This window comes from Moschus berezovskii, chromosome 15 (assembly GCF_049115385.1).
Source record: "Moschus berezovskii isolate FMDL1 chromosome 15, NW_MosBer_1.0, whole genome shotgun sequence".
NCBI lineage: Eukaryota > Metazoa > Chordata > Mammalia > Artiodactyla > Moschidae > Moschus > Moschus berezovskii.
In genome coordinates, this window is record NC_142474.1 from 20169205 (window position 1) to 20183492 (window position 14288).

Consider the following 14288-nt stretch of genomic DNA (forward strand, 5'->3'; position numbering starts at 1 on the left):
TGGCAGGTGGATTCTTTACCACTGCACCACCTGGGAAGCCCAAAGATGGGGAGGGCAGGGTTCAACTGAGGTCCTTGTGGACATCAAAGTGCAGCTTTCAGCTGGGTCTCTGTGTATGTCCCCTGGCACTTCTGGGGAAGATTGAGTTAGAGATGGTGGAGGCATGAATGTAAAGTCTGAAGCTATGGGTTTGGTGAGCCAGGAACTCAAACAGAAAAATAATGAAGTGCCAGCATAAGAGGAAGATTCAACAAAAGAAATTTGAGTATGTAGAGGAGAGCTGGAAGAGGCTTGTCCCATGAATCGGGGGAGGAATTTCCAAGTTCACACTACATCCACCTAAAAAGTGGCTGTGGAGATTAACTAAGGGTAAAATGTGCCTTTTATATTAATAACAGACCCTCAGAAGTGGTTTACTGTTGTTACATAATAATTATTTATGAAGACTGTGGCCACAGGTAGAGGGGTTTTGATTTACCCAAAGCCAATCAATGGTCCAAATGGGATTCAAAGTCAGAACAGCTGGCTCAGAATCTTTTGCTGTTTGCATTTTTGTGGTTTCATCAGATGGCCCACTGCATATACAGTGCCCTTATGGGGCTTCCCTGGTGGCTCAGACGGTAAAGAATCTGCCTGCAATGTGGGAGACCTGGGTTCGATTCCTGGGTTGGGAGGATCCACTGGAAGAGGGCATGGCAACCCACTCCAGTATTCTTGCCTGGAGATCCCCATGGACACAGAGGAGCCTGGCGGGCACAGTCTGTAGGGTCGCAAAGAGTCGGACACGACTGAGCAACCAGGCACAGCACATGGTACAAGATATGACCTGGCCAGGGTTGGCTAACACCTGATACTCACAGACCCATGTTTCAGTTCCTTGCCCATAAAAAACATGACCAAACTATCATGTTACTATTTCCTAATAGTCTTTAAAAACTGCTCCAAATCCTCAAAGCACTCTAGCAGCTGCTACTGAATGTTTTGAATTGACAAGTGAAGTGAAGCCTGAGATAGGTTAAAGACAAATAATGGTCATAAAGAGGAATTTGGGTTTAGCCATACAATTTGTGTTGGCCAATGGAATGTTACAAGCATAACACAAGCAAGGAGTTTGATGAGCACCTACATATCAGTGCTTACCTGTCTTGCTGGCTAAATACTAGGAGTATGTGGCCCCACTGTGCAACCACGTGACAAGTGGGTGGTTATCTGGGGCCAATCATTTCCAGTAATTTGCCAGCTCACTTCAGCCACACGAGAGCCCAGATGAGATAGGCAGAACAATCACCCAGATGGTTCACAATCCAAATTGCCCAGCTACAGAATCAGAAGCAAATTAATGTTCACTAAAGGTGCTAAATTTCAGAGTGGTTTGTTACACAACTGAAATAAGGCCCACTTACTGTCTAGGCCAACCCCTCACACAGATGAGTAAACTGAGACCCGGCAAAAAAAAAAGAACTGTTATGGTCACAAATCTTACTCGCAGCAGTACAGCGGGGAGAGTCTTTAGTTCCCAATCTAGGAAACCCACTAGCAATGGGAATCTACTAGGATCACAACTGATACTTTTAAGATCTTGAAAATATCTAGAGAATGTTAGTCCTTTGGGCAGAATCAGATATCACATTTCTTCATAATCTTGTCTTTCAAAGGTTGGGAAGAAAAATGAAACCTATGGAGCTCTCCTGGTCCCAGACACAGGGAATACAGGCTTGTGTGTGCAGGGTTTTGTGGATGTGAACCTCCTGACTCAAGGGCCCAATTCTGGGCTTTCTTAGTGGCTGAAATAGTTCTGGCGCTTTTCTGGGGTGCCAGGGTAGGGAATCCCATTCCTACTCATGTCCATGGGTATTTCCTGGTCCCAGGGTGATTAGACAGGGCCTCTGGGTAGGACAGATGCTTCCAACCCTGGCAAGGGTTTTCTCTGCTCTTTTGGTGGCCTCTATGCCTGGCATATTGAGCAAGCATGTGGCCCCTGCTGTTCTATCTGTCCCTGCAGCTCTGAAAAGTGAGTGCCTCAGTCTAGCATACTGAGTAGGCCCTGTGAAATCTAGAAGTGTTATATACAGTGCAATGGACACACAGCACTAAGCTTTGGGGACACAGGAACATGGAGTCAGTCTTCATGTAATGTTCATCAGGCACCAAAACCCCTTCTTTAGACTCTGCCAAGTCCCAGTCCAGGGCATCACTTCCCTGCCTTGAACAGAGGAAGACGTGCAGGGGGCATCAGCAAGAGCTGGGCTTGACCTTCTGGGTGCAAGGACAGACTGCAGGTTCAAGGACCAGAGTGCTATGCTGCACCAAGGGCCTTTCAAGGGTAGAGGCGCTTCCTGCAACCCTTTCCTCTGGACACCCTCTTCATCTCTCCAGACTGACCAGTTCCTCAGGGTTACTTTTCAGTCCAGGTCTGGATCTCTGACTCATGACCTCAGCTACTAGCCTCTCTCCCCTTGCTGCCCAAGATCCCTGTGAGAAAACAAGTGTCCTAAACCAGGACACAGAAGAGGAGAAAGTGGTGAACTGTAGAACCATTTTAGAGATGGGAAAGACCAGACTTACTGAGACTGAGGCCTGAACATACCACTGCCTGACCAAGAGGATCAAAAATCGTTTGGTACTTCAACCATGAAGGTGTTCTTGTGGACACTGACACATTTGACCCTCCCCAACAACACTACTGGTCATTTTAATCCCCGTTTTAGCCAGGGACACTACCACCCAGGAAGATCAGTTATTTGGCACCCTGGACAATGCTCTCTGGCAGGGAGGAGTGAAGGGGAGAACAGAAGGGTATGTAGCAGACCTGCTTTCTGGTTGGACAGGAGGCCCAGGGTTCCTTCACAAAAAAACACAACCATCCCATCTCAGAGCAAGTTGGGATCCAATCTCTTTATTGTCAAGGTCCCCTCCCTGTGGGCCCCACCCCCCTCCAAACCTATAGAAAAACCCCAAGCCTGGGAATGTCCTGGGGAGGGGAGGCAGAGTGTAGGGAGACTGTGCTCTGCCCTCTGGCCTGGGCAGTGCCAACAGGGAGGGTACGTGAGGAAGGGATGCTGATAACTCCACCTGCAGAGAATGCGCCACCGGCTGATACACATGAGGGAGGTGGTGCCTGCTGCCAGCTCTCTTCTGGGACCCACTGGGGGTGCTATCCAGGGGTGGGTGCCCAGCTTGAGGCCTGGTACAGTGTACGCCTTTCTCCTGCTGGTGGTCATCACTCCGGTCAGACTGAGAGAGACAAGAGAGAACGAAGGCTGAGAGGAAGAGCCCCTTTGTGCTCTAGGTAACATAGTCTGGGAAGACTAGAAAGTGCAATGGCGCTTGCTGTTTGCAGACACAGGTATGCCTGTGCCCTCGCTCTGGTTTCCTAACTTTCTGGCCATGAAACCTCGGGTGACTCTCCTCCTTCCCTAAGCCTCCATGTCCTCACCTGAGTCCCCAGCACCTCTCCTTCAAACTGACTGAACAAGGTACCACTTAGCCTCCCAGGTAAAACAAACCATGAAGACTGCCTAAACTTAAAGGTGTGGTAGAGCATATACAGACTCACAGCACGAGTGTGTCATGCATAAAGATACCTCTGTTGTTTGAAACCTTCCTCCACCCAAGTCTGTCATACCCTGGAAAGGGTCCCCAGAAGTATGGGGCAGAGTCTGGGCAAAGCTGGTGTGGCCTGGCTTCCCTCTAGGGTGGGGCAAAGCAGGGTGGTAAATACCAACCAGAGAGTGAGCTTTGAGGCCACACAATGGGTTAGAATCTAGGCTCCACCAATGACCACCTTGGGATCTTGTGGGATATGTGCTTTATCTCCCTGCCCTCTTCAGTGGGTCAGTTTCTACATCTATTACCCTGGCACAATCACAACCCTGTGGGGCTGGGACACACAGGACATTTCCTCCCGATAGGATCCAACCTCAGCCTCTTAAGTCTGGCATAATCATCACCCTCTGAGGACGAGCAGCTCCCTGTCCCTACTGGGCGGAGTTGTTGGGACTGCAGCTACAGGAGACTGGCCCATTTCCCACACACCAAGGACGGCAGGCGTTGTCTCTGCTAAAGGTGCCCCCTTAAATGCTTTTCCCTCAGTCCTCAACAGGCTCGGCTACACATCACCTCTTCCACCGCACCCCTCTTTCACCCCCTGCCTCCCCAGTCCCTGTCAGTCTGCTCACAGTGGGTGGTAATGGTCTGTTTTCCTCCACTAGACTCAGAGCTCCTTAAAAGTGGGGACAGCCAATGAGGCTGGGAACGTGCTGAGGGAAGTCCTGTTGGGTAGACCTGGCTAGCCCAACCACGATTCCTGCTCCACAACTCACCAAGCCCCACCACAAATGCGCATGGCAGGATGGCGGGGGACCAGATAGCCTTCATTGATGGACACAGTACTACCCTGCCAGGTCTACTTCATGGCAGGCCCTCTACTTCACCCTTCCCCACCGGGACCCCCATACCTGCTTACTGCAAGGCCCCATCCTCCGCGTCTGTGTCCTGGCTGTGCTCCTGAAAGGAGGAGACAACAAAGGACCACACATCACTCACAGGAAGTCTGTCCTGCCCTGGGGCCCTGAGCATATATGGAGACTACATTCGGAAAGGGGGAGGGACAGTCAAAGGGAATAACTAGGGGACCAGTCTAAGGCTGCCATGGAATTCCAACAGGGTAGTCTGAGGGCCCCTCAGGAGAGAGAAAGGATCAGTCAAGGAAGTTCTAGGTGTGGCAGGGAACACATTCTCCATAGAAAGACCTTCTCAGACTGGAGCAGACTGAAAGCCTAGTAGACTGGTGAGCTCCCTATCTCAGGAACATCTAAGCCTTCATTAGGACCTTTATGGAGACCATGCCTGAAGAGAGTAAAATGGGGTCTCTGGCTAGGTTCAAATAAGAAGAGACAGGCTGGGCATGAAGAAGACCTCTCCACTGTTATGGCCACAAACCCATCTATCCTCATACCAGGACCCAGCCACATGAAGACCCACTCAAGTCCAGGCTCCAATCCTAGCTCCACCCTTATTAGCCACAAAGCCCTGGGATAAGCTACTTGACACCTCTGAGTCTCAGTTTCTTCATGTGGTAAATGTAACAAGAGTAATAATTTGAACAGTTCAGGGCTACTGTTAAGGTCAAATGAAGTTTAAAAAAAAAAAGGTCAAATGAAAAAAAAAAAGGTCAAATGAAGTTAAAAATTGTGAACTACAGGGCCTGGTGCTCACTAAGTCTGAGGTAGATGAGTAGCAGGCACACCTCGCCTTCAGAATCTGGTCGACCTTTCTGCTTAAGATGAGCTCCTTGCCTCAATCTGAAGAATTCCAATACCAAACAGGAAGCCTGCTCGCCCGTCCTGAGACTGCCTGTGTCAAGCTCAGGCAACAATGGCTTTTAGAAAATCCTCAGGTGGAGCAGACCCCTGCACTCCCTGTGGCTTCCCCAGGCAATCCCCTTCTCCTGTTCCCTACTCTGCAGATCATGAGCGTGTGACTCTTCCCTTCTCCAACTCATGTGGAAGATGGAGTCTAGAATGGGCCTTGTGATACAGAAAGGTCCACCACAGTCCTCTGTGGGGTTTCTGACTGACAGCTGAAAGAGCTAAGTACTCTCTGTTCATTTCCCCCTCTTCCTCACAGGATTAGAACCCCTGGCAAGGAAGGAGGGAGCTCACAGGGCGGCCAAGCAGTCAAGAGGTCCCCCCTGCTCCCTGCAGCCCTCCTGCAACCAGAGGTACACAGACCAGTCCCAGTCACCCCCCAAGGCAGGCCCTCACCAGCTCTTCCTCGCTGTGTGTTAGCAGTCCCTCCTCATCGCCATCGTCTCGAGCCTGTGCTTCTCCCTGGGGCGTGCCTGCCTCAGAAGCTGTGTCTTCTGGGGGGGCCGGTGGCCGGCTGCTGCCACTGGTACCACTGCTGCCGCTGCCACCACCACTGCCGCTGCCACTGCTACTCTCGCCCTTCTTTTTGCCATCTTCAGGGGAAGGGATGAGGAAGGGAGAATAAAACTCAACCTGGGGCACCTGCCCAGGGTAGCACCTTGGTAGAACCAAGGCCTCAGCAAGTGGGTCCAGGTGGGATCCGAGGCCACAGCCCCTTCTCTGCCCTGTGGCACCATCCTCCCCACGCTCTGCCCTGTGCCCCTGCTCCCTGATCTGGGCAAAGACCCTTTAAAGCTGACCTGGATTGGCCTTCTGCTCCTCGGCAATCTGCTCCAAGCGCCCCAGCAGGGCGTCAATGTTGGACTTGATCTGGGTCAGCTCTGTCTTGATGGCCTGCAGCTCACTGCTCTTTACTGAGAGTGGAGGGAAGTACAGGGATATCAACTGAGGGCTGGGAGCTTGCCACCCACACTCGACGGAGCCCCACCCCATCAAGCAGGAAGACAGGCCACTGGCAGGACCATCCTTATCCATGGTCTTTTTCTGGCCAGGGAGAGGCCCGAGCTGCCTGTGGCACCCCCTGAGACTTTTTGGAGGCCATTCCTGCAGTGACCGGCCTGGATTTCCTCCCCACCCCCATGAAAAGACAGGGATGGATAAAATGGAGGTGTGTGGTGTGTACCTCTGTGTGCACCTGAGCAAGAATGTTTCTCTGCTTATGTTACAGGATGGTATCTGTCTTTCAAGGTGTATAAATGTGAGTGCTTTACAATCAGATTTCCTGACTGCCTGACCACATGAGCACACCAGAATGACTGTGGAGTAGCGAGCCTGTGTGGACCTGTCCTTGTCCTGACTAAAAGATGACACCATTTCCTCACTGAACTCCACGTCACAGCACTGGACACAGCCCCACCTCCACAAATGTCAGTCTTTTCCTCTTAGAAATACATGAAAATACTCACTTGGTTGTATTAGAGCAGCAGAACTGTGGGAGATTTGTTCCTTTATCTATTTTCCAATGTAAAAAAATGTGATTCTATTATTTTGCTAATGACAAAATGAAAATTATCTAGGAAGAAGACAGAGTCACTCACACTTAATCTTGGCTGTGCCGGTGGTGATGGCTGTGGAGCGGGCAAAGAGCTTGACAGGTATGGTGGTTTTGACACGTCGGACCAAGGGGACGGTGACCCGGGGTCGCTTCACAGGGACTGCTCTGGGCACTGGCACTGGTGACAGGCGGCCCCGATAGTCGAAGAGCCTGTGAGAGCAAATGGGCCAGAGGCTGCAGCATGGCCTGTGGCCAGCAGGGGGCACTGTGGCCTTAGATCAACACATGTAGGGCTGGTGAAGGACTGGGCAGCCTGCACTGCATACCTTTGCCTGCTCCCAGTAAGTCCTGAGGGTGAAGAGGAAGGCCTTTCTGGACCTCAACAGCTACTGGAATCCTTACTACATCCACCTTTCCTATCATCCAGGCTGAGTAAGGGTAGGGGAGGTAACAGGGTTTACAGCCCCATTCAACAGAGAAGCAAACTGAGAACTGCCCCCAGACAGACTTCCTAATCACTCTAATAACCAGGCCTGCTCTACTACTTGACTGGCCTTCTGCTCAGTCAACTGCACCCTAAGCTCTGGTCAGAGTTTGTAAATCTCCCTAAAGCAGTACAAATGCCTGGCTGGACAGAGATGTGGGAGTGGGAGTCAATTCCTCAGCCTGACCGAGCCTCAGTTTTCCCACATGCCTAGTGAGGATGACCACCCCAAATTCTGTCCTCCCACATCCCCATAAGACTGCTGTGAGGATAGAACATGAGAGAACTTAGTTTAAAACACATGTTAGAAAGTGTGATAGGTGAAAGGCCAGGAGACTGAGACCCTCAACTCGATGGGTCTATGACGTCAGAGGCATGAGGCTGGACTCCAAGCCCCTTTCCTCATTCTGGGTTCCCAACCACCATATCCTTCTCATTCCACTTAGGAGCTGGAGGGGCTGGAGGCCCAGGGGAGTGAGTATCAGGGTTGAGCAGCCGAGTCAGACCCTCTGTCCCAGACAGTATGCTGCCCCCCCAGCGGCATCACCCAGCCCTTCCAGGAGGGCTGTTTTTCCTGATCAGGCAGAAGCTCCGGAGGCTGAGCAGGGGTTTCTCCCACCACTGCTGCTCCTACCACCTCCCTGCAGGATCACTGTCCTGATCCTGCCGATAGGAGGCAATGCAATGACCCATGCCTGGGTAACTCCTTTGTTTAGGGAGCTCCTGCCCTGGGGTGATGATGGCTGGAGATGGAGAGTCTCTGGGAATGGATCCAGTCCCGGACCCTGCATTTCTGCCCCTAAGGGGAGGGGGCGGCTCTGGCCTTGGTCAGAATCTCTGAACCACAGAATCCCAGAGCTGGAAGAGCCCTGAGGGATCACTTGATGCAAGCCCATTTCATACTGGGAGGGGATGTGCCCAAAGTCATGTAATTCATTCAGTGGCAGAGCTGAGATTAGCACCCAGGTCTTCTGACTCCCAGGCAAGGGCGCTTTCTACCACACTGCACTGTCCCTGAATCCTCTCACAGGTGAGAAAACTGAGGCTCAGAGAGGTTCTGTTCTTCCTGGACAGCCTGGGGAAGGCTGAGAGGGTGGCAGGGAGACAGAGAAGTGGAAGGAGTTTGGGCCAGCCCCCACCATGATTTCCACAAGAATGTGGCTGGTGCCATGGAGGTTGGGGTCTGGATGGGTTTGGGGGTAGGTCATAGCCTGCTGCTGCTGCTGCTGCCAAGTCACTTCAGTCGTGTCCGACTCAGACCCCAGCGTACCAGGCACTAATTCAGACTTCCCAAGGAGGGCTGGCCTCCTGGGTATAAATACAAGGCTAAGCGGCTCAGGCTGAGTTCTGAGGTTGGGCACTCAGGGAGTTAATAAGGAAACTGCACAGCAGTTTGAGGGCTCAAATTCCCTGCACCTGGTCCTGTACCTGATTCTGTACTCCAACTTGCTACATTTATATGGTCCCCTGGCTGTCCAGTCCCATCCAGTCTCACCCAGGATCAGGAGGAGGAGAGGCAGTCAGAGAGCTAGGAGACAGTGTGGGCTGGGGAGAGCTCTGGCCTGAGCACCTACACAACTGGACCCTAATCCCAGCTCTGCCACCAACTTGTGGAGCAACCCTGGGAAGATGAGTATCCACAACTCTGGGCCTCAGTTCCCACTTGGAGGACTGAGTGGGCTGCACCAGCAATCTCTCAGAACCCTTCCAGCTTGGCTGTTTCATGCCTGGGCACGCCCCTACCCCGCTCACCTGTCGTAGAAGTCGTCCCGGTAGTAATCATAGTCAAAGCTGTAGCCACTGGGGAAACAAAGGGGAGAGGGCCGGGGCTTAGAGATGGCCACTCAGCCCACTCTCCACAGGCCCTCATCTCCAAACACCTCCCCAAATTCTAGGCTTGGCATCCCATTACCACCAAATCTCCCTCTGTGGAAAGAGGGACCAATCCCACCTAGACAGAGACAGACAAACAAGACAGAGCGCCCCACCTGTATATGGCAGATGCTGCTCTCTTCAGCCCCTTGGGTCTGTTGGGCTTCGGCTCTCCAGCCATGTTGATGTCTGTATGGAGGGAAAAGGCACAGTCAGATGCTGATATATTATCAGTGCCCATACACCTATCACCCCCAAGGACATGTACAGCAATTTTAAGTGTTTACACAAGATGCACATGGACTGTACTCCCTAACATGGACAACAGAGGTCTTCACAAATAAGACTCATCCATTACACACACATAACTTTACATGTTCATAACATTCAGACACATGCAGGCTTACAATCACACATGCACACACACACAATGTACATCAAATTATACGCATTCCCAAGCTCTCTCACATAAGCACAGACATCAAACACACACCCTCACACATATATTCACGTATCCAGGAAAAAAGATCACACACTCAACTTCAGTCGCACTTGGCTCCAGCATCCTAAACATAACTGCCCATATGCAAATAAGCTGGTGCACATTCACACCAACCTTTCACTGAACATCTTTATGCCTAGAGTGAGTGAGTGAGTCAGTCAGTCAGTTCAGTCGCTCAGTCGTGTCCGACTCTCTGCGACCCCATGAATTACAGCACACCAGGCCTCCCTGTCCATCACCAACTCCCGGAGTTCACTCAAACTCATGTCCAGAGTCGGTGATGCCATCCAGCCATCTCATTCTCTGTCGTCCCCTTCTCCTCCCAACCCCAACCTTTCCCAGCATCAGTCTTTTCCAGTGAGTCAACTCGTTGCATGAGGTGGTCAAAGTATTGGAGTTTCAGCTTTAGCATCAGTCCTTCCAATGAACACCCAGGATCGATCTCCCTTAGAATGGACTGGTTGGATCTCCTTGCAGTCCAAGGGACTCTCAAGAGTCTTCTCCAGCACCACAGTTCAAAAGCATCGATTCTTCGGCGATCAGCTTTCTTCACAGTCCAACTCTCACATCCATACATGACTATGGGAAAAACCATAGCCTTGACTAGACGGACCTTGGCTGGCAAAGTAATGTCTCTGCTTTTTAATATACTATCTAGGTTGGTCATAACTTTCCTTCCAAGGAGTAAGCGTCTTTTAATTTCATGGCTGCAATCAGCATCTGCAGTGATTTTGGAGCCCCAAAAAATAAAAGTTCAACAAATCTCAGGAACTCAATAAACACTTGGTAAATGAATATACGTACATCTGCTCACACACTCAAGTACATTCTGATATTTGAAAAAAGCTGGCTGGGCACTACATATATACCCAGAAAGTAAGGTGTGTGTCCACATATTCTCCACGTGACTAGTTGCATCCATATACCACATATTTAGCAATACACATATACATATCCCTTCTCAAACATATACAAATACACAGAAGTAAGTGAACATATACAAACTCTATACATGCTTCCAATGTGGCCACATCACACGCATGTAACACAAGACCAAGCTTCACCTTATGCTCCCCTCCTCCTGGCTCTCAGAACGGGTTCTAACCCGAGCCAAAAGCAGCCCAATGTAAGAGGCTGTGCCAGTCCACTCTCCCCTTTCTCTGATGAATCTGCATTTTAACTGGAACCCTTTCTTTTTTAAACTGAAAGCAGGGACATAAGTGTTCACCTGCAACTTCTAAAATTCTCCCATACAGGCACTGCCATAACTTAAATATAATTAACTTAATAATTATTTAAGTTAAAACATCTAAGACAGGGGTAGTGGGTTATGGGGGACAAGACAAAAAACGGGATAAGAGGGGAGCTAAAGAACGTGGGTCAGCAGGAGAAATCCCGGGGCAGGGCCATGAAGAGATGCTTACCCAGGGTCTGGCCAGCCAGCACTCGCCCATTCTCTCCCACCACAGCTGCCCGGGCATGGCGCTCGTTGGCATACTGGACAAAGGCATAGCCCTTGTGCACAGAACAGCCAGCCACACGGCCATACTTGGAGAAGATGGTCTCCACATCTGACTTCTTCACCACAGCTGTGTTGAGGTTTCCAATGAAAACCCGAGAGTTGATGGATTTGGGGTCATTCTTGTTGGTTACGTTGCTCGTCTGGATCTTCAAGGACATGTTGGCCACCTGAAGAAAACAAGCCACTATGAGGCTGGGATCTGAGTTGGGTTCATGGGCTGCTCATGACCCACAAACCTGGCTACACTGGATGGTTTTGTTCCTTCCTACACACATGCCCCTAGCACATCCAACCTCCCCATCTGTGCTTGTTTCACTGGCTGGTGACCTCATACAGGTGCTTTACCTATGTTCTATTATATGGTGCTGACGTGATGAGCAGAACTGGGATATTTTACATGGGAGGAAATGCAGTCAGAGGTCACAATGCCAGTGAATAACAGGACAGGAATTTGAACGCTATCTGCTTGACTCAATTCTTCTTTTTTAATTAAGGTTACACATTGGTTTACAAAAGTATCATATTGACTTCAATTCTTTCAAACCCACTCCTTCTTTAATGCTAATTTTGAATGTTACCGCTTGCAGGATCTAAATTTGAAGATCTTCCAGTTTTCCTTCTGTTCCTTCAATGTAGAACCACAGCAAAGAGGTCACAGGGTAATTGCAAGTAATGTTTGCTCTAAAACAGTATCATATTATGTATAGTCTGATCCAGACATGGATCATGGCTGTCTTTATTGGAACCAGCCATTTTTAAAAAGTGAGTTAAACCTCACTGAGCACTAAGGGTGGCATGCAATATCGAATAATTACAAGACTCCATAAGTGGTATCATTAGCATTCATATTTTACAAAAACAAGACTCCAGCAAGTTCATTAACCTGCCAGGCATTCAAACCCAGGTCACTGGTCCATAAAGCCCATTTGTATCAAATTTATCACTCTCCTTCCCAGTGCTAAATCCAAGTTAAATACAGTTGAACCAATTACGAGTTTCAACTGCATGGGTCCATTTTTCTGTAAATGTTTTTCAATATTAAGTATTACAATACTGCCGATGGCCCATGGTTCCCGTGGTTGGTTGAACCCACAGGTGTGGAAGAACTGTGGATACGGAGAAGGCAGACTGTAAATTATACATGAATTAAACCTTGTACTGTTTAAGGGTCGACTGTACTATAGTTAAGTCAGCACATTTATCTGAGAATTGTTTTTAACAAATTTGTTTTTGGAGTTATTCATTTTACACTTGCTATTCAAATTCTGTTCTCTTTGCTTACAGATGATACTTTCTCTGCTCTTTGCTCTCTACACTCAGGCAATGTTTTTCATCCCAAAGGGTTGTACAAATTTCTACCATTCCCCTTTCTGGACAGGTTAGAATCTAGGCACGGGCTCCAAAGGGAAAGGGAAAAGGAGGTTCAGTTCCAGTAGGAAAGGCCTTGGCATTTATATTCCTGGCCCAGTGTTCTCCTCAGTGGCATGGGTTGGTGCAACTCCCTTTTGGAACACTCCTATCTTGAATCTGACCCTAAAACTATTGGATAAAGTGCTAAAGAACCACCAACCAGTGTGCATAAATCAGCTTAAACTAACCATAAACACCTGCCTATTTACTTAATATTTGGGGGGAAGAGGGAACTTCTTTTTAGTGAATTAGAGAGGAGCTGAGTATAAGCTGGGAGATCTGTATCTTTTGTCCCACTAGGGTAAAAGGCCCTTTCTCCTCAATCCTCCCAGCTTAAAAGTTGGCACTTTCTGACCAGCAGATGGCACTGGTTGCAAGGAAACCACAAGCTGGGCTTCAGAGATTCTGCAGAAGAACCTGTTCCTATGGTAGTTTTTACAGTAGCAAGGATATGCTGGGGTCAAGTGTGCATCATCACAGGGAAAGATGAGGGGCTGAGAGGGCACTGCTACTGATGAAGAGTCTGGTGCCAGCTTTGGAACTAGCCTGAAAGACAGACTCTTGTTACTTAGTTTGCCTTTGCATCCAATCATCAATATTTATTAACCTAACCAGTAAAGGACACAAAAAGAGATTGCCCACGAAAACACTTTACATACTGTTTGTATGAAGAAGGAAACGCTCAGTGTATGTGAGTTCCACCTCACAGTTCTCTGACAATCCCTCTCCTACCTAGATGACAAGCCAGGTTCAAGGTTCAAAGGTTAACTCCTTGCGCATCCATGAGTATATAAGAAATTTGTGGGGCTCCTCCATGAGCATCAGATAACTCTCCCCGTTGGTTCAGCTCAAAGTCATAAAGTTTTGGTCCAGGGAGATGCCACCTGCTTTTGGCTGGAGGGAGCCTATCAGCTCAGGTGTGTGGACCAAGATAGAAGAGAAGGGGGGATGACAGTTCAGAGGTCGACTGGTGACTGATGCTGCTGCCAGTTACCTGGCAGGGACAGGACCATCACTGGGTCCCCTCGGACTTCTTCCTGTTCAGCAGTGTTAATGACCTCTACAGCTACTGAACAGGAAACACTGTGGCACACCTGTGCTTGGTGCTATAGCGGGATCAGCATTCATCCCTTGGCTGGTGAGCCAAGTCCTCTGGGTTTGGCTCTACCCGGTCTTTGCTCTCATCACCTAGGGTTTGGGACAATGTATACAGAAGGACTTTACAAACTCTGAAGCTCTTTATATGAGAAATTTACTCTGATTTGTTCTGACTAGTTGGAACATCTCTGTTCTACTAACAGCCATTTGGGGGCTCATTCTAGATGAGAGTCAAGGTCACACTAGAACACATTCTGTACAATGCCAAGGAGAAGAGGTCAGAAGCAGTATCAAACGGGGGTCAGTTTTCTGATCCACAGAGAAGAGACTTAGGAAATGTACATATGTGGCTGCTCTGCAAAGTCAAGGAGAAATGACTGCCTGAAGCATGTTCCAGGCTGTATTCCCAATCTGCTTTCAAGGTCTGCACACTCTTCAGAGGGCAGGCTGTGCTGCTGTTGTGCATAATCTCAAGG

The 14288-nt window shown here is 49.4% G+C and overlaps 1 protein-coding gene across 5 annotated transcripts in view; it reads right to left on the bottom strand.

The window, feature by feature from the left end:
• Positions 1-2880: 2880 nt before the first annotated feature.
• Positions 2881-14288, bottom strand: part of RALY (RALY heterogeneous nuclear ribonucleoprotein) — an 87555-nt gene continuing 76147 nt past the window's right edge. For 4 of the 5 annotated variants that reach the window (XM_055435849.2, XM_055435833.2, XM_055435841.2 and 1 more), the window contains 8 exons: positions 11207-11471; positions 9397-9469; positions 9161-9208; positions 6968-7134; positions 6170-6283; positions 5766-5962; positions 4458-4506; positions 2881-3234 (listed from right to left, as the gene is read on the bottom strand). In XM_055435849.2, coding sequence (XP_055291824.1) covers positions 4462-4506; positions 5766-5962; positions 6170-6283; positions 6968-7134; positions 9161-9208; positions 9397-9469; positions 11207-11462 — 900 coding nt within the window. In that variant the 5' untranslated portion in view covers positions 11463-11471 and the 3' untranslated portion in view covers positions 2881-3234; positions 4458-4461. The remainder of the gene's footprint in view (positions 3235-4457; positions 4507-5765; positions 5963-6169; positions 6284-6967; positions 7135-9160; positions 9209-9396; positions 9470-11206; positions 11472-14288) is intronic. The other variant, XM_055435859.2, reaches the window with a different exon arrangement.